Source organism: Toxorhynchites rutilus, chromosome 3 (genome assembly GCF_029784135.1).
Source record: "Toxorhynchites rutilus septentrionalis strain SRP chromosome 3, ASM2978413v1, whole genome shotgun sequence".
Taxonomy (NCBI): domain Eukaryota; kingdom Metazoa; phylum Arthropoda; class Insecta; order Diptera; family Culicidae; genus Toxorhynchites; species Toxorhynchites rutilus.
Window position 1 is genome coordinate 102,984,071 of NC_073746.1, and position 27,406 is coordinate 103,011,476.

Here is a 27,406-nt window from a genome sequence, read left to right on the forward strand (position 1 = left end):
GTGAGCTATTCTTGCGCTATTGTGTTGATCCATAGCGCGTAGCCTCTGTCTCTCCCTGGTTAGGGCAGTAGAGCGCAGTATCGGAACAACTTTTATTTTAAGGTAGACATATTTAATATTAATATTATTATTCAACTCATTTGTTCATTGTTTAATATTATTATCATAATTTATTTTTGTCTTGTTATTTTTTTTTCGAGATTATTGTTAAAATCAATAATATATTAGAAATAAGACAGAAATTTTTGTAAAATGGAGGATAGTGGAGGATCTCCAGAGATGGAGATCTCCGATAATGAATCCCATTTAAGATCTGGGAAAAAACATAAACGAGTCCCTCAAAAAGAAGATAATTCTTCTGGGGACGAATCTGCTCATCCTTCCAAGCCCCCCTCTAAGAAAATAGCAAGCCTCCCTTCTGAACCGACTGTTACTTCCACTCCCCCTCTCCCATCATCGATTTCGCTTCCCCCTTCTGATGTTTCCGATCCAACCCAATCCTCGTCCTCGTCTTCTCCCTCTGTTGTTTCCGCTCCACGTGTCAGAGTTTATCCAGAAGATGCACCTGGAACTGGCCCGTGGGTTGTTTTCCTCCGGCCAAAACCAAAAGGAAAAAGCCTTAACGTGATTCAGATCATGAAAGATCTGGCCAGATACACTTCTGTATCTGAAATTCGCAGGGTTAGACCGAACAAATTGCGGGTTGTCGTGAATGAACGGAAACACGCAAACGAGATTGTTGCTGACCAACACTTCACTCTCGAATATAGAACATTTATACCCTCCCATAACGTAGAAATTGAGGGGGTGATAACTGAAACGGGTCTGACGAGCGAACAAATAAAAAAAGAAGGAAAAGGCAAGTTCAAGAAGCTTCCCTCAATGGAAGTAAAGATCTTGGACTGTCGCCAACTCGGGAAACTCTCCCATGATGGGGACCAAACTAAATTTACGCCGCTCCCCGTGTCAGAGTTTATCCAGAAGATGCGACCTTTGCTGGTGCCGCCCTCCCTGACTACGTTATGGTGGACAAATTGAGACTACCTGTGCGACTCTTCGTGCCAAAGCCCATGACTTGCAACAAATGCAAGTCAGTTGGTCACACTTCAGATTATTGTGCCAACAAGGAGCGCTGTGCCACTTGCGGAGAGCACAGCGCTCCTGCAGTGCGACTGAGCATAAGTGTCCATATTGCGGAGGATCCCCACACGCGCTCTCAGCTTGTGAAACTTACAAGAGTCGCTGGGAGAAACAGAAGCGCTCTTTAAAGGAACGCTCGAAGCGCACTTTTACGGAAATTTTAAAGGGCGCTTCTCCACTGGCCCAACAACAACAACCAATCTCAACACACAATAGCTTTTCCACGTTGCCAGTTGATGAAATGGAAGCGGACACAGCTAGCGGGGGCACACCGTTTATTTTCAAAGGGAATCCCCGGCGCAAAAATGTGACCACTCCCAAAGTTCAAGAACAAGTCCCCCCGGTGATACCCCCAGTTAGCTTGCCTAAAAAATCGAGTGCAGCGGACAAGCAAAATCAGGTTCCTCCTGGCTTCCGTGGGAATAGTTCACCTTCGAACGACCCAGCACTCGAGGGGACATCAAAAACCCCAACTGTCCCTGTTTTTCCGTCCAGCTCAACTTCCCAATCGGGATTTATAAAGTTGTCTGACCTTTTGGATCAAATCTTCAAGTGTTTTAATGTTTCCGACTCCATCAGAACCATTGTCATCTCAATGCTTCCAGTATTAAAGACAATTTTACAGCAATTGATGCAAACATGGCCCCTCCTTGCAATGATTATCTCTCTTGATGTCTAATTTAGATAGAGAGGTCGGAGATATCACTGTTTTCAGTGGAATTGTCGTAGTCTTATCCCTAAATTGGATACATTCAAATTTTTAATTCATAACTTCAATTGTGATGTTTTTGCTCTGTCCGAAACTTGGCTTTCTTCGCGAGATGATATCTCTTTCCACGATTTTAATATTATACGCTTGGACCGCGATGACAGATACGGAGGGGTACTATTGGGGATCAATAAGTGCCACTCATTCTTTCGAATTGACCTTCCACCTATTGGAGGGATCGAAGCTGTTGCTTGTCATGCAAACATCAGAGGCAAAGACCTCTGTATTGTCAGCTTGTATTGGCCTCCGAGAGCTGCGGTTAGCCGCAAACAACTTGATGACATGTGCTCACTCCTTCCTGAGCCACGATTGATCTTGGGAGACTTCAACTCTCACGGAACTGCCTGGGGGGAACAGTACGACGACAATCGTTCATTGTTGATATATGACCTTTGTAACAACTTCAATATGACCGTTTTGAACACTAGGGAAACAACACGTGTGCCTAAACCTCCTGCTAACCCAAGTGCTCTTGACCTCTCGCTTTGCTCGAATTCACTATCGTTAGATTGCAAGTGGAATGTAATCCAGAACCCCAACGGTAGTGATCACTTGCCAATCAAAATTTCCATCACCATTGGGTCGAATTATTCTGAATCTATAAACATGGCATATGACCTCACAAGACACATTGACTGGAAAAAATATTCGGACGCGATTGCTCTAGCCATCAATTCCAGAGATGGTTTACCTCCATTGGAGGAGTATAACTTCCTTTCTCGTTTGATCTATGACAGCGCGGTTCGCGCTCAAACGAAACCCATCCCAGGTTCCACTATTCGTCGAAGGCCTCCCAATCTATGGTGGGATAGCATATGTTCCAAGCTTTATGTAGAAATATCGAATGCATTTAAAGCTTTTCGGAAACGTGGAACCCCTGAAAATTTTCAGACGTATTTGGACCTTGAAAATCAATTTAAAAACTTGATCAAAGGGAAAAAACGTGCTTATTGGCGAAATTTCGTGGGAGGTTTGTCACGAGAAACGTCAATGAAAAAATTATGGAAAGTGGCTCGAAACATGAGAAATCGCTCTTCAACGAATGAAAGCGAAGAATATTCACATCGATGGATTTTGAATTTTGCACGGAAGGTTTGTCCTGATTCCGCTCCTGTGCAAAAAATTGTTCGAGATATACCACAAGATAGGTGCGATCTTGATTCCAAGTTTTCGATGGTAGAATTCTCTCTTGCTCTCCTTTCATGTAACAATTTTGCTCCGGGATCGGATAGAATTAAGTTCAACTTGCTGAAAAATCTCCCTGATGTGGCGAAACATCGCTTGTTGAACTTATTCAATCGGTTTCTGGAGCATAATATTGTTCCAGATGATTGGAGACAAGTACGAGTTATAGCTATTCAAAAACCCGGAAAACCCGCGTCCGACTTCAATTCGTACCGCCCAATAGCAATGCTGTCTTGTATACGGAAATTGTTGGAGAAAATGATCTTGTTTCGCCTTGATCGATGGGTTGAAACGAATGGCCTACTCTCAGATACACAATATGGGTTCCGCAGGGGCAAGGGGACGAATGATTGTCTTGCGTTGCTTTCTTCAGAAATTCAAATGGCTTACGCCGAAAAAAAACAAATGGCTTCAGTATTCTTGGACATAAAGGGGACCTTTGATTCTGTTTCAATAGAGGTTTTGTCAGACAAATTACACTCTCGGGGTCTGCCGCCTCTATTGAATAATATGTTATATAACTTGCTTTGTGAGAAACATTTGAACTTTTTTCACGGAGATTCGGCAGTAAGTCGGGTTTCTTACATGGGCCTCCCCCAGGGCTCATGTTTAAGCCCCCTTTTGTACAACTTCTATGTAAGCGACATCGACAATTGCCTTACACAAAATTGCAGCCTAAGACAACTTGCAGATGATGGAGTGGTGTCTGTCGTAGGATCAAACGAATCCGACCTGCAAGGACCCTTACAAGATACTTTGAACATTTTTTCAACCTGGGCCATTGGGCTAGGGATCGAATTCTCCACGGAGAAAACAGAGATGGTGGTTTTTTCTAGGAAGCATAGACCAGCAAAACCAAAGCTTCAACTTTTGGGTAAACCGATCACTCATGCTATGTCATTCAAGTATCTTGGGGTCTGGTTCGACTCCAAATGTACTTGGGGGGCCCATATTAGGTATCTGAGTAAAAAATGTCAACAAAGAATAAACTTTCTCCGTACAATTACCGACACCTGGTGGGGAGCCCATCCCGAAGATCTTATTATGTTGTATCGAACAACTATTCTCTCAGTGATGGAGTATGGCAGTTTCTGTTTTCAATCAGCTGCCAAAACACACCTCATTAAACTCGAGCGAATTCAGTATCTTTGTCACCGTATTGCGTTGGGATGTATGCCCTCAACACATACCATGAGTCTCGAGGTTTTGGCAGGCGTACTCCCACTAAAAGATCGCTTCAATTTATTATCTCTTCGGTTCCTCATCCGGTGTAAGGTTATGAACCCATTAATGATCGGAAATTTTGAGCAATTGATCGAGCTAAATTTTCATTCTAGATTCATGAGTTCATATCATGAATTCACCTCTATGCAGGTTGTTCCTTCTTCGTATATTCCCAACCGTGTTTGTTTTCCTGACTACATCAATTCCTCTGTACATTTCGATCTGTTCATGAAGGAGAAAATCCATGAAAATCCAGATTATCTTAGATTGGGGTTCGTTCCTACAATCTTCAATGCAAAGTATGGGCGTATCAATTGTGATAATATATACTTTACTGATGGGTCCTCTATGAATGAGTCCACAGGATTTGGAGTGTTCAACGTATTTTTTAGCACCTCACACAGTCTTCAGAATCCTTGCTCGGTATATATTGCTGAATTGGCAGCGATATACTGGGCGCTGGACAGCGTCGCCTCAAGACCTGTTGAACACTATTACATTGTAACGGATAGTCTTAGCTCTGTCGAAGCTATCCGTTCAGTGAGGCCGGAAAAGCACTCGCCGTACTTCCTTGAGAGAATACGTGAAATTTTGAGTGCTTTATCCAGACGCTGTTATGTCATTACCTTTGTCTGGGTCCCTTCACATTGCTCAATTCCGGGTAATGAGAGGGCTGACTCATTGGCAAAGGTAGGTGCAATTGAAGGCGATATATATCAGCGTCAAATCGCCTTCAATGAATTTTATTCTTTAGTTCGCAAAAATACCATCGCTAACTGGCAACGCAAGTGGAATGAAGATGAATTGGGCCGGTGGTTTCACTCGATTATCCCAAAGGTTAGCCTCAAACCGTGGTTCAAAAGTCTGGACTTGAGTCGGGACTTTATTCGCACCTTCTCTCGACTCATGTCCAATCACTGTTCGTTAGATGCACTACTCTTCCGTTTCAATCTTGCCAGCAGCAATCTCTGCGTTTGTGGCCAAGGTTATCACGACATCGAGCACGTTGTTTGGTCGTGCGAGGTGTATCTGGTCGCCAGATCGAATTTAGAAAACTCCCTTTGGGCCCGAGGAAGACAGCCCAATGTGCCGGTGAGAGATGTGTTGGCTCGGTTAGACCTTGATTACATGTCCCATATATATGTTTTCCTTAAAGCTATAGATCTTCGTGTGTGATTGTCCCTACATCCTTATACCCTCCTTTCCTTCCTTTGCGGGTAATTCGTCCCCTTGCTATAAATAGTAGAATAAGTTGAAATGTAAATAAACTATAGATATACGAATAGATTTAAGAATTGAGTGTTCATCAACATTGTTACAATATCCTTATATCCCATCCTTCTCTTAAAAATATGTCACCCTTCTAAACTCGAGTACACCGCGAGTAATCGGTTTTCCACCTTACTAACCATAGATGTAAGAAAATTGTTTATATATATATATATAGTTTTAAAAATATATTTAAGAATTCGGCTCCTTTAAACTTAAGTAACTGAGCCTGTAAAAATAAACGAATTAATAAAAAAAAAAATAATAAGAATACTTATTTCACGGCTCTACAGAAGACGTGGATCTAAATCGACCCTCAGCACCTCCAGAACATGGTCGATAGTATGCCCAAACGTCTTCAACAGGTCATTGAAACTTCAGGAGGCCATTCTAACTATTGATGCTTTTAACTTTTTTGCTTTTATTGTGTGATTTGTCATTTCTCAAACTCATGCGTCTACACTTGTTTGCTATTAGGTCGTAAAGTAAGTTCTTACGGGTTTTGTTACTTATATTGTAAACGATGTATTTTGAAATAAAATTTGCTTATAATCCGTTAATATTATATGTCATTTTGAAGCGCGTTTTCGCTTTATCTATTCATTGTAGTGATTTTGTTTAAAAAATAATTGTTCAACGTTTTGAAGCACTCTGCGCTCCTTCTGCGCAACAATTATGACCCATTCCTTGATCGAATTGTGACGTGTGATGAGAAATAGATCCTCTGCGACAATCGACGACGTTCGGCTCAGTGGTTCGACTGCGATCAAGCTCCACAACATTTTCCGAAGCCAGCACTTCACCAAAAGGAGGTAATGGTGACTGTTTAGTGGTCTGTAGCCGGTGTCCTCCATCACAGCTTTCTGAATCAGGGCGAAACGATTACGGTGGAGAAAAACTGCCAATAAATCGACGAAATGCACCAGAAGTTCATGCATGCATGTCAATGCACCATGTAGTTCATGCTTTGACGATAGAACGGGTGCAGAAATTTTTTTTACGTTTTTCCCTGAGACGGCTCCCGTGGAATGACCCATCTAATCTTCCTCCTTATTCCGACCGGTGCAAGCTGATAGGATTGGAAACATTATCAACCAGGCGCGTTACATTGCAAAGGATATTTATCTTCGACATACTGCAAGGCTCCATTGACTGCCCTGAACAGGTTCATTTGAACATTCCTCCCCGTCGTTTTCGGAATTCATCACTACTAGCTGTTCCATATCATAAAACAAACTACGGCTACAACAATCCATTTGATTCATGTCTTCGCCTGTTTAATTGTGTATGTAATGAATTTGATTTCAATTTAAGCGAAAACGTTTTTAGAAATAGGATAATTAATTATACATAGATTGTAAATAAATAGTTCAGTCTGTGCGAGTAATCGAAGACGGTGGAAATAAATAAATAAATATTATTCTAAAAAAATAACAACTAATTGTTTTTAATTTTATATATCGATCATCCGAATCGGCCCAGTAGTTCAAAAGTAATGATTTTTCGAAAAAAGTCATTTTTGGAAGAAAAGCGAAATCATTGATTTTTCGAACCACCATAAAATGGAAATGAGCACCCTAATGAACAAATAAAAAAATATGGGTTTAATACTTTGCGATAAAGAACAAATATACCACTTTTCACGAAAATGTGAGAAACACTATATCGCTTTGACATGGAATGGCTGAATATGAATATGAAATCATTAACAATTTTTTGACACACGACTACATCTTTCAGTGATGGTACCAAATCAAAATAACAGGTCACGTTTTTAATGAAATAGTTTTAATGTTGATGATTATTCTTGCTATGAACGGATGTTTTATCTTTTGCATTCTAATCGAATCGGAAATTCTTTAATTTTTTTTCAGTGCGTTATATATTACGGTCCCCAAATATGCTTTAACCCTTCGCGGTCGTTTGTCTGCTGTCAGCCACCACAGGAAGAAAGTATACTAATCTTATACTTCATGCAATAATAGATCTATTTAAAATTTTTCTAAACGAATTTCAGTGTCTAGTTTGGTCGTTGTTCTCAAATCAAAACGGTACTCCCACGAATAATAGATAACGATACTCAATATAAACAAGGCCTAATTGAAAACTCCATGTATTGCGGCACTGTGTAGATATAAAGTGCATTATTCTGTAGGGTAACACGGGGTGAGTTGGACATACGGGGTGATTTGGACCACCCCTTTATCTCGAAAAGTGCGGCTCAACTTGGATTTTTTATAATGTCATCTCCTTTTATTGTTGAACCGCATATACTTAACGTAAAAAAACTTTGGTACAATTTAACAGGTGGAGGGAAACGGTAGCATGAACACACCAAGCACTTTGATTGTCAAAAATGCGAGTTTTTTTTCTTTATCCGTATTACAGTGACTTTCAACACTTTTGGCTGGTTCGTCACTTTACTTCCGTTTTTTGGAAGAATGTCGGGAGTGAGAATTGAACTCGTGACCTTTAGCGTGAGAGGTATGGATGTTACCACTACGCCAGATCGCCTCCTAGAAAATGCGAGTTTTTCGATCGTGGTTTTAAGGTTTTTTCCGCTGATTAAAAAAACTTTTCATGTATTATGCAGTAAAGTTCTGTTCGCCTACAGAAAATGAACATTTTGATGCAGCGAAACTGTAAATTTGATAGCAATAAAGGAAATTAATTGCATTTTAATTTTTGCATGTTGTGTGGGGTTACATGGACACGTTTCTGTGGGGTGAATTTGTACTACAGGTTTGAGGCTTTTTTTGGTCTAATTGATTCCAGATGTCGCCGAATCACAAAAAAAGGATGCATAGATAACGTTGGAAGAGCAAGAAGCTCAAAAGAGCAACGCAGGCCATCAAGAACGGATTTTCTTTGACGGAAGTGTTACAAATGCTCGAACAACAGTTAAAAAAACAGTGGCGTACAGACTAGGGGGGCGTTGCTGATTAATGGTCAGCTGCATCCCAATAGGACGTAGCCTGTGTCGGGCGCACGTAGAGAGCATTCCAGACATCCCAATTACGAGAACACTTGTAATACTAACCTCGAGCCAACCGCGAGTAATCGGTTACATATTACTAACATAGTTATAAGGCAAACATTGTAAAAATATTGACTCCCGGTCTTGTTAAGCTGACGCCATATAAGCCTTAATCTTCAATATATATAAAAATCTCGTGTCACGGTGTTTGTTACCGAACTCCTCCGAAACGGCTCGACCGATTTTGATGAAATTATACTCAAAATACTTGGTAGGTATGAGAATAGGTTGTAAACTATATATGATACCGGTAGGATACCGATAACCATACATTTAATACCGAATAGGGTGGCTCTATGCAGAAAAAAAGATCTGGATATTTTTTTTAAAATTTAACTTCATACCATACATATAACCTTAAATTTTGACCCCAATTCCCTATTTTTTAATTGCGATTTTATTATTTTTGTGTCAAAAATATTCTAATAATTTAACCGTTGTTCGTTTTTTCTACAGAACGAATTTATTTAAGTTGTTCAATGATTGATGGCGTAACGCCCGCTTCATTGGACATCCATCTACAAATACACAAGTAACATCAATTCATCTAAAGCAGGGAGCATCTCCGACGAGCTGGAAGCCTTTTTGAATGAGCACAATGAGTTATCGAAATTCTTCAAATCACATTTGCTCGGATTACAAAATGACAATCACGCTATTGCCATCAACCCTGATAAAACATCAGCTGGAGAGCACGTGTGTAGATCCAAAGCACAAGCGCTGCTGGAATCATGACAGCACGGTGACACGAGAAATTTAATGCGAAGAAAAAACAATAATCTGGAATTCATCGTTGACACACACCGTTCATACGACCCTCGCTATGTTCTTCTTCAATGGCACTAACGTTCCCAAGGTTTGCCTTCTCAACATAGTACTACTTGCGTCATTTTTATTAGTAAATAGTTGAGATTTCTATGACGAACAATACGCCTTGAATGTGTTCTGGAGTGGCAAGCTCAAGAATACGCGTGACTACAGTGCAAGTCAGAAGGGTTTCTTTAACGAAAAATCTCTTGCATAAACATTAGACCAACGAGACCCCGTCACAGATACTTAATTCATTATGAACATCATTTCTCATTTTGATTTAATATTTATGAACATGCGACGAAACAAACAGAGGGCGCGCTCGAAGGATTTTTATGTTTATCATATGGTGATTTGACATGGTTTGACAAGAAACGCCAATTCAAGATATCGTAAGCTGTGTCAACAATGTCAATCGACATATACGCGAAGATAGAGATTGAACGACTGCAATTCTTACTACACAATCAACAAAAGCGGTGCGAGGAATAATACATTCACTTGCGAGACACTATCATGAGCAACGCCGACACAGCTTTAATTATAGCCAGGTCAAAGCGCAATGCATTGTCATGACATTGCGCGTGTGTTCAAACACAAAATGAAGTTCGATCGTATTCGTCCCCACAGTTGTATTCAAAAGAATACAACCAACAATGTATTCTGTTGAATACAACTTATTTTGACCATTGTTTCGCGACAAGGCGAACGAATTTAAGAGTGTAAAAGTCGATTTCGATCGAATTGTAAAATCCGATCACTCATATGCATATATGAATATTGAGTTCTACAAATCGGTGAGGAGTAATAAAAACATCCATGAATAAAGGAAGCAATATGGCTGTGTTTCAAACTTAGATTACCGATGTGAATACTCCTCGATTGAATGACAACGATAAAATAACGCGATTCCAAACAGGCCGATTAATTTGAACGTTTTCCAATTTATGAACGAGACCAAGCTGTTATAAACTAAGCCATGTTGAAAATTACATGCACGTATTTTCTAACAAGGAGACAGCAATAAATATTAATTTTTTATATTTCATTTTTTCTACTTTACGACAAACTTATATTACTTTTGACGTAGGACTACGTCTAACCGGAAGATATAGGGGGTGAAATGGAAATCTAGGCACTGAACAAGTAGGAAAAAATGCAAGATTTGGAACGCTTACAACTCGAGCATTTCTCAATAGATCGCAAAGGTTTTTGCATCAATTGATAGGAAATATATCTACGCATCTATCATAACGAATAACATTTCATTTTTCTTGAGATAAATAATTGAATAATTGTGAAAGATCAAGTATTGTCAAAATGCACTATGTGCCCATTTTTGATTGGTCCATTTTGTGCTCCTCAAATCGTACCGACCAAAACGGGCAACCAGAGTAGCAGCGAAATAGAATGAAGCACGATTGGAAAGGAAAAAGAAAAAAATTAACGAAACATTGGTCGCAGTCTAACACATGCGTAATTCTCTACCAGCCAGTCAGCTTAAAAATCCCCGCTCCGCTGCCGTAACGATAGAGACGAATGAACTCTCTGAGTTTAAAGTCTCTTTAATTCAATACCATACCATACCGTAACGATCATTCTCATTCAAACCGTACACCACATCGGTTCGCATCACAACACATCAACAAACCAACCCAAGCAGCCATGTCTGGACATGGTAAAGGAGGAAAATGAAGGGAAAGGCAAAATCCCGCTCGAACCGTGTTGATCTGGAGTTCCCCGCAAGGGTAGCTAGGCCGAGCGCGTTAGTACCAGTCCACCTAGCCGGCGTTATATAGTTTCGGCCGCTGAAGTGATCGAGTTAGCTGGCAAAGCTGCTAGCGACGATAAGAAAACCCGCATTCGGAACAGAACACATTCGGTTCGGTGGACATCAAGACAACAGGCAGTTGCAGCGAGTGGCGAGTGGCAAACGCAATCGCAAAACGGCATCAGGTAGCAGAAGAAAAAAGTTTGTTCTTTATACATACTGCTTTGATGGCAAATCCAGAACAAGGCGGCATCAAGGGCGTTCGAAATGGTTTTTTTCAAAACCACGAGTACTAAGTTTTCTAAATTGGAACCATTCCATAAAACAAGGCGCTTTTCAGGGCCATTAATCCTTCCAAAAAAGAGTTTAGGAAATACAGTTCAATGCTTTCTAAAACATTATCCAAAATAATAATAAAACACAAATTGAATGTTTCATAATTTGTTTGCCAGGATCTGATGAGTATGTGAATTTGGCAGTTGTTCTGAGCTTATTGATAGTTGGGGATTTTCCTGATTATTCAATTTTCACCAATTCTTAAATTGTTTCCAGATTGAAAGTACAGTAATTTACAATTAGTTCGACATTTAGCTAATTGGACGGTAATTGGATGTAATGCGACTTATTTAGTTGGACATTTTTGTAAACATAGAGATCCAAATTATGACCCCACATTGAAAGTCGACACTGTACCACTGTCATCGCAAATGTTCAATTACAGGTTAAAATCGGTTAAATTCCAATGCGACACTGAGTGGTGCTTCGGCACGTCGCATTGAATGTAATTTACTATACAACATGTCACAAAGCTGAATGGGAAGAAATTTTCCAACTGTAAAAGCTGTGGCGAGTGGCAACAAATCGCTAAACAGGAAAGTTTAGCCGAACAAGATGGGAATATCGAGTGATAACAAAACAATAAACTCTTTAGATTGAAGATAATTTTATGATCCTGAAAAGGACCCTTTTTAGCCTGCATGTGAATCCAACGAGCGAACAAATCGTAATGAATGTATTTTTCTTTCTTTCTTTCTTTGTTTTAAGAGGCTTTAAACTTTGCAGTTCATTCGCCTCTAGCCCAGTGAAGAACCACAATAAAACCAGCCCAGAGGGGACTGGCGAAAGGGAAACCAAAAAAATCACTCATCAAATCTGTCCGCTCGACTTTCGGTTAAAGAAGAAGGTAGGAAGGGATCCTATGCTTCATAAGATATTTAATATATGCTGTAAAAAAAAGTAAATATTTACTGATCCGAGGACCGAAGCAGTGACGAAGCACAAATGACCTAGACTCCAAGCGCAGGGCGTGTTCCAAAAACAAAAAAACACAAAAAAGGCCCTTCTCAGGAGGATGGGAAGGAAAGGAGTGGAAAGGATTTGGGTGGGATTAGAGGAGTGGAAGGGGGTGGGAGTGGTATGGGAAGGAAAGAGGGGAGGAGTAGGGTGTGGGGTGGTTGTGAAATTAAATGAAATACAGTTTGAATAAAATATAGTGGTTTTGAATTTAATGGTATATAGTAGAGCTGAAAAATGGAGAGGTTTATTTAATGAATTTATCCTCCTTGGTGAGTGTGGCTGTAAAGTTAGGAAATCAGTTTAGTAATGTAATAAATGGAATATATATGTGAGAATATGTATTAAGAGATGCGTGTATATATATGTATGTAGGTACATACATGTATATACACACATGAACACGCATACATGACCGTGAAGTGGCGAACTGTAATAAATAAACAATTTCAAAAGTATTTAATGTTTCGATTTAGATTTTACCAAAGAAGTCGGTTTCTTTCAGAAACGCAATAAGATTGGTTTCTTGGGTCTCGTCTCTACTGAGGATATCTCGGAGACTCTGACCTATATTGTGTCGGGCTCGAGCATCTTTGGTATGTTGGCATTCTAATAGAAGATGGCTAACGGAAACGGGTGCTACATTGGGGTTTTTCGGCTCTGTAGAACAAGTGTGAGTGGGTGAAGTTAGTGTGCCCAATTCGAAGACGGGTAAGGACTCGCCTTTCCCTACTATTGAGACGGTCCTCCCAAGGGAGAGTGGAATTTTTGATTTTATGAAGTTGAGTGGGACGGCTGTTTATCCAGTCTATGTCCCAACTTTCACGGACTTGCTGTTTTACCCAGCGGACAATGTCAGATGGAGGACAGGGCATGTCTGGGGGTTACATTTTGTTGCCCTTGCCGGCCAATATGTCGGCGGCTGTGTTTCCGCAGATTCCTGAGTGACCGGGAACCCAGCAGAAGGTGATGTTTTTATCTGAAGCAGCCTCTTCTGTTTGTATTATCCATGGGTGTTTGCTGTTTCCACTTAGAAGGTCATGGAGACAGCGAGCTGAGTCGGAAAATATTGTGGTAGGAAGGAAATCATGGGTGCATTCTTGGGTAGCTATTAAAAGAGCGAAAGCTTCCGCACTGAAGATGGAGCATTGCGGTGGAAGAGAAAAGTTACCTATGTATCTACTCTCAAAAATTCCACATCCAACTCCATCGGCATTGACTGAACCATCTGTATATACCTGGTGATTGATTTGAAAATTGGATGCAATGAGGTTATTGAAGCAAGCTTTGATTTTTGGAGAAGGGTCTCCCGCTCGGACAGCCTTAAGAAGATCAAGGTTACTGTTCGGCGGTTTGACGTTCCAATTTCTTCCCGTAGCAGATGACCGTTCACAAATATTGGGCAGGTCTTTGTTTGTGAGGTTGTTGAATAATGTTTTGGCCCTGCGTATTAGTGGGACATTGTGGTCACTGTCGGGAAGTGACAGGTGACGGATGGCTTTATTTGTGATGGCTTTTGTCGCCAGGTGTTTGAGGGGAAGTTGACCACTTTCAGCCATTACGGCAAGAGTGGGGCTAGTGGGAAAAGCTCCGATTGCAATCCTGATTGCTTTATTGTAAACTGGTTGAATGGTGTTCAACACACCGTCCCCTCCGCGGCTGAAGGTGCCTATTCCGTATAGGATTTCTGGGACCAACCAAACTTTACAATATTCAGCAGTGTTTTTCTGTGACCAGAGGCTAGGTTGCCTGCAATAGCCTTGATGATGTTCAGTTTCATTCTGGTGGCTATTTTGGTCTTTTGGGAATGTGGTAAGAAGTTGAGTTTCTTATCAAAAGTAACTCCTAGTATTTTCAATGTCCTCGTTGTGGGGATCGGGATTTTGTTAAGTTGAAGATAGGTTCTCCTACTGAGATGTTTTCCAATGTTTTTAGAGCCCAGTTTTGGATGGAGTCTAAGGTTTTTTGAAGCCTCTTTCTCTGATTTAAGCCGAAGCAGCTCGTAGAGATAAGAGTTATGTCATCTGCATAGACTATGATCTTTATGTGATCGGGAATTAGTTCGAAGGTGAATTGCATAGCAATGTTGAAAAGGGTAGGTGAAAGTGCTGAGCCTTGGGGGAAACCGTTTTCAGGGATTTTTAAAGAAGACCTATGGTTGTTGATGATGGTTTTGAAAGACCGGTTTTCAAGGAAACTTTTTATAAAGAGGCCTAACCTCCCACGAATCCCCCAGTTGAAAAGGCTTTTCAGCACTGGGTATCTCCATGCCCGATCGAAGGCCTTGGATAGGTCAAGTGAAACGATATCTATGTTCTGTAATTTTTCAGTTGCGTCGTCTAGGATTTTTTCGATTGCTACGAGGCAATCTTCTGTACCTTTTCCCGGGCGGAATGCGAATTGTCTGGAATCAATCAGCTTATTTGACTCGAGAGAGGTCGTTAAGCGTCGATTTATTATTTTTTCCATGACTTTCCCAACACAACTTAGAAGAGTGATGGGGCGGAAATTGTCGAGAAGATGATTGTTCATGTCTGGTTTCGGGATACAGATCATTAAACCCTCTTTCCAGCAACTGGGGAGGGTTCCACTGTTCCAGACTTTGTTGAGGAGCTTCAGAAGTGCTTTTTTCCCGAGATGGGGTAGTTTCTTTAGCATCGGGTAGCTGATGTCATCGGGTCCGGTAGATCCTTGTTTGACTTTGTTCAGTACCCAATCGAGCTCTTTGAGGGAGAGGTTTTTGTTGAAGTCAAATTCCACATCGGTATGAAAATCGATGGGAATTTTTTCGCATTCCGTTTTGTGGGTTTGAAAGGTTTGGTCGTAATTTTGATTGGAGGAGGCAGATGCAAAGAATTCTCCGAACGCCTCGGCAATGATTTTCCGGTCATTGGTGTATTGACCGTTAATAAGAAGATTATACTCTTTGCTTCTTTTCTTGCCATGAAGCCTACCAATCTTACTCCATAACTCCTTTGTCGACGTGTTAGGGTTAATTTCGCTGACGAATTTAGCCCAACTATTGTGTTTGGCTGAATTAATGGCAGTTCGAGCTTCGTTGCGAGCCCTTTGGAACTCTGTGAGCAGAGTGGGCTTATGGGGGTTATCCGGATGGGCCTTTCTGAGTTTGCGTAAGGCCTTACGTCGACCTTTGATCGCTGCCTTCACCTCAGGCGACCACCATGGGACGCATTTCCTGCCAGGGATGCCACTGGTTCTAGGGATGTGCAACATTGCAACCTCAAGGACAACTTTGGAGAATTCCTCGGCTGTCCAGTCTTGTTTAGCGGAAAGGCGGTTTTCAATATCAAATTGATAGCCAGCCCAGTCAGCATATTCAAATTTCCATCTTGGCCTTGTTGGAAACTCTGGAGAAGATTGGCCGAAGGAGATGAGAATTGGAAAATGATCGCTGCCGCAGGTATCATCGTGAATGTTCCATGAATGTTTTGAAGAGAGTTTGTGTGATACCATAGTAAGATCAATGATGAATTCCGGTGTGTTGGCCGTTGTTTAGAAGGAGTAGGGAATGGTCGGAGATAAAATCTTCGATTATAGATCCTTTTTGATCGAGGTATGCGCCTCCCCAGGCGTATGAGTGGGCGTTGAAATCACCCATAAATTTGATTGGGATGGGAAGTTGGGAGAACAGATGGTCCAGTTGGCCTCGTAGAGTGGCCGGATTAGAATTATTAGTGATGTAATGTATTTTTTTGCCATCGCTCCCTTTTAACGCTCATTCGTTGGTCTCGTTGGACTCGCCCCTCTGGCTGAGTCTGTCGATTTGTCTCTATCCTGTGAGTATAAAACACGCGGACCTCAAAAAAATATCTTATTTTCTTTCAAACCGTAAACCCGTGTGGTTGTACGGCATCGGCATCGTGGACGTAACAAAGGAAGACAAGTTAAGGGAAAGGCAAAGTCTCACTCGAACCGTGCAGGTCTCCAGTTTCCTGTTGGTCGCATTCACTGATTGCTCCGCAAGGGTAACTAGGCCGAACGGATTGGTCCCGGAGCACCAATATACCTAACAGCGATTATAGAGTTTCGACCGTCGGAGTGCTCGAGTTGGCTTGCAAAGCTGCTCACGACAATCAGAAAACCCGCATCAAGAACAGAGCAGCTTCGGTTCGGCGCTCATCAAGGCAACAATTAGTTTCAGTGAGTGGCAAAGTGTTTCTCCGGCACATCGCATTAAATGTAATTTACTGAACAACATGTCATAAGCTGGATGGGACGAAATTTTCCAACTGTGAAAGCTGTGGCGAGTGGCAAACGCAATAGCTAAACAGGAAGGTTTAACCGAACAAGATGGGAATATCGAGTGATAACAAAAACACAACACCAAAGGTTCTTTTCAGAACCATCAACATATTCATAAAGAGTAAACAGTAAACTAATCCATTTATCAGGTAGATAGGTAGGTATTCACGTAGGAGAAGAAAATAAAACAATATATTTAAAATATATTTTTAACAAAAGCTGTCCCCTTTGTATAGTCCTACGTCACTCCGGTTATGTCCCCGACATTACCCACCCGTCTTTTTTCAGTTGACGGTTAACTTTTAAGAGATCAAACATGTCAGTTACGTTAATGAAATACACCAAGAAACATCATATAACCGTTCGTTCAATCATTTAATTCGTTTTTTTATCGGTCACATTCGATTTATTTTAAAGATCATTAAAATATTCAAACACACTTACAATACATTAGTGTGTTTCATTCAACACCCAAAATATTCACTAGAAATAATTTAGTTGGCAGAACAACGTTTGCCTGGTCAGCTAGTAAAAATATATATTTTGGAGAAAAAAAACAGTGAAAAGGTTCAGGCAGACTTCGAAATGGTGTCAATGCAATTTTTCTGGTCTGGAATCTGATTCCAACACACTGTTACTGATTGTAACATTATCCCAAAATACTTTACATAAACATAAGTATGTTTCTTTCGATGAAACACACACTGAACCAAATCACCCCGTATCAAATTTTAATGTCTAAAAATCATCTCTTTTATTTTATGATATATTTGGTAGATTGAAGCTTTATATAATGATTAAACATTATTAATTGAGAAATAAACAAGTGTAGCTCATTGTTCAATGTGTCATTTTTTATTTAGACTATATTGGTTTGGAAATATTAGGCGATTTGCTTAGGTGGTCCAAATTCCCCCCTTTTACCATATGTTCAAACAGGAAGATAGAACGAGCCAGACGCCAAACTAATTATTTTCGTGATACATGCGAAAATCAGGACTACATTTTGTTTCCATTGTTTCGAAAGATATCACAGTAAGCATAATTATAGCACATACATTCATAAATGAAAATGTATTGTTTAGTAAATACTTATCTGAAGTTTACAAAAAACTAAATGAATCTTGTTCATCCTTCATTATCTCATAGATATACTGCGTACGAGGGTCGTTCAAAAAATAAGTTTCAGTGCCTCAGAAATCGCGTTAGGACAAAAAACAAGGTGATTTTCATAATCAACGATTCGATAACACTGAAGAAGTGCACTGTATTTTTGTATCAAATCATATTTGAATCTGCACTGGGGTGTAAGTTTAAAATTTCTAAAATGAGAGCGTTTCGCTTGGGGTGCAAAGTTTTTTACGTTAATACCTCTTTGTCGTTTATACAGAGCGGTATGTCAATCAATTCATTCGAAAGATAAAAGGTGTATGAGTAATACTGGTTATTTATTGACCCAAAAAGTTGTTTCAATAGCTCAAAACTGCTTCGAATGCAAACTATTGAAATTGCAAAAATCGTTAAATATGAATACCTGCTTAAAAGTTCATCCTAGCCAAGATTATTCGATGCATGTCGTTGGCTGTCAGTGAAATATCTCCAAATATTGTGCTCGCCCTGTTCAACCTTAGTTTCTATTTTGCTACTGTATCGAGCAATTTTTTTTCGCTACAGAATGCATCGCCAAAATACGCAAGAAGCAAGCATAGTGTAAAGCAGAATTAAAGCAGAAGAGAAATATTAGGCAGGACGTACGTTTTCGAATTTCATACCGTGAAGATTGTACGAATTGTTAATTTCATGCGTTGTAGTGGGTTGCGTCTTAAAAACAACACAAACCCATCGGTCCTTCTTAGGACCACTAATATTTTTTTTTTAAATTGACGAATCACATGCCAACTCGACTGGGCGTTGGCAGCACCATCTCAGAAACATTGTGTGTGTAAAGACATGGGTCATTTAAGCATCTTTGCATACTTGAAATATTCGAAAAATAATTAGACTACTTTTTGGAAAAAGCAAAATTTTTTTTATAATTTTTCACAAAAATTTATAATTTAAAAACTATGATACCTACAAAATTCTTGTCAAAAGACAAAATGTAGAAAATTGTTTAAATTTTCACAAAAAATCACCAAAAAATTTCGCTGACAAAAAAGTAATTTTAAAAATTAAAATTCATTTTTCTCAAAAAAGTATTTTTTTTATAATTTCCAAAAATATATATATGAATAGCCCTTACAATTTCCAATAAGTTGTCCATACATCGGAAGATGGGAACTTATACAGAGAAAATGTTTTTCGAGCAACAACTTTTTCATGTTTTCTTTGAAGAAAAATACAACCAATCCTAATTTTGTTTAAAATCAAGATAGCGATATAGTGTATTCGACAAAAAAAATTAAAATATAAACTTTTGTCGAAAACATCAACTTTCTATCTTTTCTAGTTTTTGGAATATAAGCCATTTTTGTATGAAGACTCCTGAAAAAAAATGTTTTGCTCGTAACATTTTTGCGTGTAAATTCTCACGTTTGACATGATCTTGACATGTTTCTGAATAGAGAAAAGTTAGCAAAGCATGTAAATTGCGATTACATAAAAATATTACGAATTAAACATTAATAGTCGTGGAGGCGATCTGGCGTAGTGATGTTACCATACCTCTCACGCAGAGATCACGAGTTCAATTCTTACTCCCGACATTCTTCCAAAAATGGAAGTGAAAGTGACGAACCAGCCAAAATGTGTTGAAAGTCACTATAATAGAAAAAAAAAACATTAATAGTATTTTTTCAAAGAAAAAAAATTAAAAAGTTGTTGTTCGAAAAACTTTTTTTATGTAAATGTGGCCATCGCCCGATGCATGGAAAACTTGTTGGAAATTTGAAGGGCTATTTATATGCACATTTTTTTCATAATTTCTAAAGCATATGTCTTCAAGAAAAAATTAATTTAAATTTTCAAAATATGTTATTTCAATGGATTTTTTTTCCAAAAAATTCTTTGATAATATAGTTCGAAAAACTTTTTCTCTATAAAAGTGCCCATCTTCCGATGTATGGACGACTTGTTAGAAATTGTAAGGGCTATTCATATACATATACTTTTTTGGAAATTTAAAAAAAATACGTTTTTGAGAAAAATTAATTTTAATTTTTAAAATAACTTTTTTGTCAGCGTTGTTTTTTGTCAAACATTTTTGGTATTATTTGTAAAAATTTAAACAATTTTCTACATTTCGTCCTTTGACAAGATTTTTGTAGGTATCATAGTTTTAGAATTATAAATTTTTGTAAAAAATTAAGAAAATAAAATTGTCTTTCCAAAAAGTAGTCTAATTCTTATTCGAATATTTCAAGTATGCAAAGTTGCTTAAATGACCCATGTCATAACACCCACAATGTTTCACTACTATCCGAGATGGTGCTGCCAACTCCTAAGACGAGTTGGCATGAAATTCGTCCATTGCATTATAAAAATCTATTTTGAATTAATTTTTGACCGAAGGGAGCTTCTGTGAATTCAGAAATGTTTTGGATTTATTGGTGTAACGATGTTGTTTTGAATTATAGAGGCTTTAAACTTTCTCAGTTCATTCGCTTCTAGCCTTGAAAAAGACCAATTTGAAAAAGTCACATAAGGGTTGTGACAGGAGACACGACCGCGTTGACGTAGAATTCCGTTAGGCTATCTGTTACATGCATATTTTGGATATGTTTGAAGAATTAAATCGTTAAACTCTTTGATAATGATTTGGTGGCCCTGAAAATGGCCGTTTGGTTTGGTTGTTAGGTATTGTTTGTTCACTCCACCAGTGTTTACAACCGAGTGATTATAACAAAAGAATGGTAATTAGTCGTTGGATGGTGCGTATCACGAAAGAAAATGCCGAAGTAGAATGAGATATGATGAAAGCCGCCATCTGCGGCCCTGGACGAGATGGCTCCTGTGGTATGTATGGATGAAATAAAATAAACTCACCAATGTAATATAAGATAATTATCATTATCGAACACAGTTATCAATTTTTCTCAAAAACCATTTTACTTTATTATAGAGAAAACATATTTGAAATGGAAAACTTTTATAATTTTTACTTTCTGAGTGTTTATTCATCCCATTTCAACTTTCGCTTCAAACCCAACCTAACACGATGCTATGTGCCTCAATACGAATTTTAGTTGGGCTAACAGTACCTAACAGTAACACAGCAAAACACACGAGCGGGAACACACATTAGTTTTTCATTTATGAAAATTTAAAAAAATCGTTGGCTTAGTAATAATTTTTTTTTTTCAATAAGCAATAATCGCACCTCGGAGGTTCCACATTGGGCACGGATATCGCCGCTGCGCAGAGCTATCTTTTGTGTGTATTGATTGAATAATTAATTGAACTAGTGAATGAATGAAACAATTTACGAATTCAATTGCAAACAAATCCCAATTTAGGTCAATTCATGCATTATGGTAGTGGTTATCGCAACAAATAGTTATCAACATTTTGCCTAATCATCATACAATGCCAATTTCCCCAGACTCCATGGTTTTAAAGTCTGTGCTAGGGAAACTCATTCCGTTCGGCAGAAATGCATGAGAATACAAAAGTAGTACTATTATGCAATGCCGATTTCCCCTGAGTCATTGCCTTTAATATTTGTGTTGGGGAAACTCATACTGTCCGCAGAAATGCATGCGGGTAGAAAAGTTCCCGCTACTTGCATGGTTTTGAAATCTGTGTTAGGGAAACATCCCAATTTGCGAAAACGCAAACGAGTACGAAAGTACACGCGGCTTGTATCTATTTTGCAATGCCGATTTCCCCAGGCTCCATGGTTTTGAAATCTGTGTTAGGGAAACATCCCAATTTGCGAAAACGCAAACGAGTACGAAAGTACCTGCTACTTGCATCTATTTTGCAATGCCGATTTCCCCAGGCTCAATGGTTTTGAAGTCTGTGTTAGAGAAACATTCCAATTTGCAGAAATGCAAGCGAGTAGAAAAGTACACGCAACTTGTATCTATTTTGCAATGCCGATTTCCCCAGGGTCCATGATTTTGAAATCTGTGTAAGGGAAACATCCCAATTTGCAAAAACACACACGGGTACGACAGTAACCGCTACTTGCATCTGTTTTGCAATGCCGATTTCCCCAGGCTCCATGATCTTGAAGTCTGTGTTAGAGAAACATTCCAATTTGCAGAAATGCAAGCGAGTAAAAAAGTACACGCAGCTAGAGACGTCGGTTAATCGTTCGATTAATTCAAATAATCGAATATCTGAAATTATAATCGAGTAATTTTGTATCGAATAATTTAAAATCAAAATATGAATACATCGAATAATTGCCACTGTAATCGCGATTAATGAAAGAAGAAATCTTTCTCAAGGTTAATGCATTTTTGGATTAATAATAAGGCTATATAATTTTTTCCAACATTTTTTTCTCCAGCCATCTAACATCGATAACCCGATAGACCACACGACCAGAATGACAACATCATACGTGATTATTACAAGAAATAAATATTCGCTCGATTAATCGAATATTGAAAAACAATTATTCGAATGAATCGAATATTGAAAAATGCCCCAACGATTAATCGATAATCGAATAAATGAAAAATTTAGACATCACTACACGCAGCTTGTATCTATTTTGCAATGCCGATTTTCCCCAGGCTCCATGGTTTTGAAATCTGTGTTAGGGAAACATCCCAATTTGCAAAAACGCACACGGGTACGAAAGTACCCGCTACTTGCATCTGTTTTGCAATGCCGATTTCCCCAGGCTCCATGATCTTGAAGTCTGTGTTAGAGAAACATTCCAATTTGTTGAAATGCAAGCGAGTAGAAAAGTACCTGCAGCTTGCATTTATTTTGCAATGCCGATTTCCCCTGGCTCCATGGTTTTGAAATCTGTGTTAGGAAAACATTTCGATTTTGACGTGGGACTACGTCTAACCAGAATATATGGGGGGTAAAATGAAAACATAAACACTGAACATGCAGGACAAAATGCAAGATTTCGAATGCTTATAACTCGAACATTTTCTACTGGATCGGAAAGATGTTTGCATCAATTGATAGGGAATATTTCTACGCATCTATCGCAATTAATAAAATGTCATTTTTCATTAGATAAATAATTGAATAACTGTAAAATGTTAAGCGTTATCTAAACGCCCTAACTGCCTCGTTTTGATTGGCCCGATTTACGGTTTCCGCAACACAGACTTCAAAACCAAGCAGCGTTGGGGAAATCGGAATTGAAAATACATGAAAGTAGGGGGACTTTTGTTCTCTCCGAAATATGTTCCCTAACACAGACTTCAAAACCAAGCAGCATTGGCGAAATCGACATTGCAAATACATGAAAGTAGGGGCAGCTTTTGTTCCCACCGAAATGCGTTTCCCTAACGCAGACTTCAAGTCCAAGGAGCGTGGGAAAGTTAGCATTGCAAATACATGCAATTCGGGGGCATTTTGTTCCGACTGAAATGTGTTTCCCTACCACAGACTTCAAATCCATGGAGCGAGGGAAAATTGGCATTGCTTATACATGCAAGTCGAGGGCAATTTGTTCCGACTAAAATATGTTTCCCCAACACAGGCTTCAGAAACAAGGTGTCCAGGGAAATTGGGATTGCAAATTCATGCAGGTCGGGAGTATTTTTGTTCCGACTGAAATCTGATTACCTATAAAGACTTCTAAACCAAGGTGTCTGGGGAAATCGCCATTGCAAATACATGCAAACTGCAATCAATACATACAAATGGTTACTAAGCTAAGATAGTCCCACGTCAACCTTGCGGTTATATCATAGATATAACCCACCCATTTTTAAAATTTCTTTAATGATTGTTCTTCCCGGCAATAATTTCGTAGTTCAATGTTAACAATACGGTCGTTTCTTAGATATCACTGATCTTTGTTTTTTTGCGGCCCACCACTCCATTACTAACACGTGCCCCTATGAAAAAAGGTCGAGTACAGCTGCTCTAGATGAAAACATATGTAGAGTAATGCGGGGCAAAGGTGCACACCTAACTGTTGTTGTCCAATAACTCTTGAAATAAAAGCAAATAAAATTCCGTTTGTTTACCAAATTGTAACTGTATGTATTATCTTCGAAACATAGTACAAGCATTTCTCGAGTGGTGTTTGTAATTGGACATAGGCATTAATACAAAAAGACAAATGCGCACCTTTGCCCCATGGCGCACTTATTGAATTGAACTTTTGAGATAACATATACCAAAAATCAATGCTTTATCATCAGAAGCGGGAGAAGCATCATTACTAGAGAGTGTATCCAGTAGGCAGAAGGGGGGTGTTCTATGGTTTTTTTATGAGTGAGAAGAGTGGATGTTATGATCGAACATACTACGCGGAAATTTTTGGGAGGGAGGAGACTGACAATATAAGATTTTCGAAAATGTCCAACATTTGAAACAGAATTCATTTTTATTAACAAACTAGCTGACCCGGCGAACTTTGTCCCAACCACAATTGATATATTGATATAAATTATTTCGAACACTCAAGTTCCCACAGAAATAATTTTTATGTACTTAATCCATACTCGCGGTATATAATTTATTTTTTGACATATAAATCTTATGCAGACTAAGACGCTCTCTTTTTACCTTAAAACTTTTTGCCACTTTCATGAGATGTACCTTTTTTATATGTGTGAGCTGCTGGTGTAATAATGTATCAAACGTTACACTGTTGTCAAAATTTTCTGCTCGTTTGCTTCAGAATGGCCAATGCGCACCTTTGCCCCATGCGCACCTTTGCCCCGCACTACTCAAGAGGGTTGTGATGTAGATCAAGGTGTGGTACAGTTTAAATATAAGTTTCGGATATAATTACGGCCTTCTACAGAATAGAAGAGGTCTTTAGTAAAATAAACAGACAAGGTAAGCGTTGTAGATGTTTATTCTCTTCCGCATCAACTTCTCAAGAAAATTCCATGTGCAAATGCAGCAATCGTATTCATTTGCCAGCTACACCATTTTGTACTGTTCAGATTTGTTGGCTGCTGGATGAAACAATAATGCTGGATAGCAGTAAACGTGGCATTTCAAATTTTAGAACTCTCATCAAAGACAGTTTTTCAATGCAGATATCAGCCCGAATTTAGGACCACACTTTCCAAGGAAATCATCGGTCTCTAGTGACCAGAACATTCCTCCTGCTAGATTTTTCGTTTTGATATAATTGCACTAAAAAGTAAATTGTAACGTTAATTTATACGTCTGTATGTTACGAATATGGACGGAGTCAACTTACCTTCTCCTGAATACTTTTCACATTGTCAAATCCTACCCATAGGTTTTCATTAGAGGCATATGGTACCGCCTGATTTGTATCCCAGATTTCAGTTAATTTCCCGTCGTTCTTCATCTCGCAAATCTACAAAACATTCAATGCAGAAAATACTGTCTACCAAATGGACGATGATCTACACTTACCTCATTGTACCCCAACATTCCAGGCTCCTGCGTATAAGGGCCACTTTGTCCCGCACCGGTAGCTCGGGCACCAAGTCCCCTTTGATTTGCTTTACTGACAGCAAACGTTCGACCATACGTCGGTATCCCGAGGTTGAGCTTGCTGGGAGGAAGTCCCTGTTTCAACCAGTATTCAACACTACTCTGCACATTGAGCTTGTCACCAGCGTTAGCCGATTTGAGAGGAGCGTTTTGTCCCGTAGCTCCATCCACAGAGGTATGGAAATCGTAAGCCATTAAATTGATGAAGTCTACATTGTTGGCCAACTGTTTGATATCGTATGAGACAGAAGCAATGCTTTCTGGAGCCGCGACTGCAGCAGTTAAAGTAAGGTTTGCCGGTTTAAATTTGGTGTACAATTCTTTCATCAGTAGCACAAAGTTCTGTTTGTCCTCTGGCTTTCCACCTCGTTCGATATTCGCAGGATATTCCCAGTCCATATCGAGACCATCGAAACCAAATTTTTTACAGAAAGCAACAGCTTCATTAGCAAACTTGGTTCTCAACTCCGGTGTGGCAGCGATAGCAGAGAACTCATGAACACCTGCGTTCCATCCACCCACAGCTGCCAGTACCTTCAAGGTTGGATTTTGTTTCTTGAGCTCTATGCATCTTGCAATGGATTTCAAGTTTATGTCCAGCCAGGAGTCCAAATGTTTGATCGTTGCATCACTGTTAGCTCCAAAGAACGAGTAAATCACGTGAGTGAGAAGCTTCGGGTTGATGTGTTCAATGGTGAATTTACCGTTTCCGGGGCGGTAGTTAGCCCAGGCTCCGAGGTAGCCGATAACGTTTTCTGCACAGTTTCAATCGAAATTAAATGCCTCTTATCAATATAGCTATCGGATACAAAACTTACTCTGAGCCGAAGCAAAGTGACCAGAAATGGCCACCAGGGCCATCACCACCACGAAAACCAACTTACTCATTTTGGTGACTTCCAAGAAGGTCTTGTATTTAGAACTGATGCTGGGCAGCCACTGATGATCCGTTCCTGAACACTTGCTATTTTTATACTTATTTTGTGAATGTAATGTATCGGATAGACAAAAAAAAAACATTGGTAACAGTAACGCATTTATTGTAAAACTTTCTTTCCGATTAAAGACAAATATAGTCAAATAACAATGTAGCCTAATGTTTTTTCAATAACTGCGCGCTGCATTTGTGTCAACAAGCGCGGGTTTATTTTATTGTTGTTGCAGAACTTGCAAAAAAAACTAAACTGCCTCGAGGAAGATCTTTTCGAACGATCCATTAGCAGCAGAGCTGTTGATAAAAGAAAAGAATGAACAATGGCAAGTTTTATTTTTCTTGATAACGTTGATAACGTGTTCATATTTCCCGGGTGTATTTTAAAGTGAACACTTTCATCCTTAAAGAGAACTTCTAAGTAGTATTACCATGGACTATATTCTATCAGCAAAGGTCAATTGAAGTTAATTAACATTCATCTTTAACGTTGTGATGATTTACTTCGTAATTAGATCAACCTTTGGCCTCCAAACTACGGTTTCTTTTCAATAAAACCACATCCATTCAGTAATGACGCTTAATGACGATGTAAACAACCTAAATGACAGATCGTGCTCAAAATACACATTATGACCACTGACGGTGTACCAACTCAGAAAAATAATATGTACACTTAGAAAAAAAAAGTTCAGCGGGAAGATTTCAAATTACATTTTCACAATTTCATATATTTGACAGAATGTAGAAGATTCACCAGAAGAAAACATGACACCTCGAATAGTGAATAATGTTTTTTTTTTATATCTGTTACATAGAATATCCAAATCTCAGGAATATATTGTTTTCCCATTGCCATGCTGATTTCAAAAATTATACTGATAAGTTGAAATTTTATACAGCTTGACCAATTTTCAACTATTTTACTTAAAATGAAAGGAATTTCAATGAATTTTCTAGAAAAATTATGAACTGCGTCTCAAATGTTTGTTTGTAGACGAAAATTTTGGAAAAAAATTGTATCTCTATCTGATTCTCGCTTTATAAACGTAACGAAAACACATCTCACTGTGCGTTGAATGCATAGGAATGTGGGACAAAAAAATTATAACATAAGAATTGATTGATTGTGCCACTATGTGATGAGAA

At 39.0% G+C, this 27,406-nt stretch overlaps 2 protein-coding genes and 1 pseudogene across 3 annotated transcripts in view; all 3 read right to left on the bottom strand.

Moving 5' to 3' along the window:
• The window catches only part of LOC129779793 (uncharacterized), a 375,110-nt gene that overhangs the window by 131,151 nt on the left and 216,553 nt on the right, over positions 1 to 27,406 (bottom strand). The gene's annotated exons all lie outside the window — the stretch shown is intronic.
• LOC129780966 (U4 spliceosomal RNA) lies at positions 21,008 to 21,125 on the bottom strand (annotated as a pseudogene).
• On the bottom strand, positions 24,692 to 26,301 carry LOC129779794 (acidic mammalian chitinase-like). Its single transcript, XM_055787498.1, has 4 exons — positions 26,145 to 26,301; positions 25,246 to 26,081; positions 25,064 to 25,186; positions 24,692 to 24,996 (listed from the first exon to the last, which is right to left on the bottom strand). Exons 1-4 carry the CDS (start codon positions 26,212 to 26,214, stop codon positions 24,874 to 24,876), a joined length of 1,152 nt encoding a protein of 383 aa, XP_055643473.1. The 5' UTR covers positions 26,215 to 26,301; the 3' UTR covers positions 24,692 to 24,873.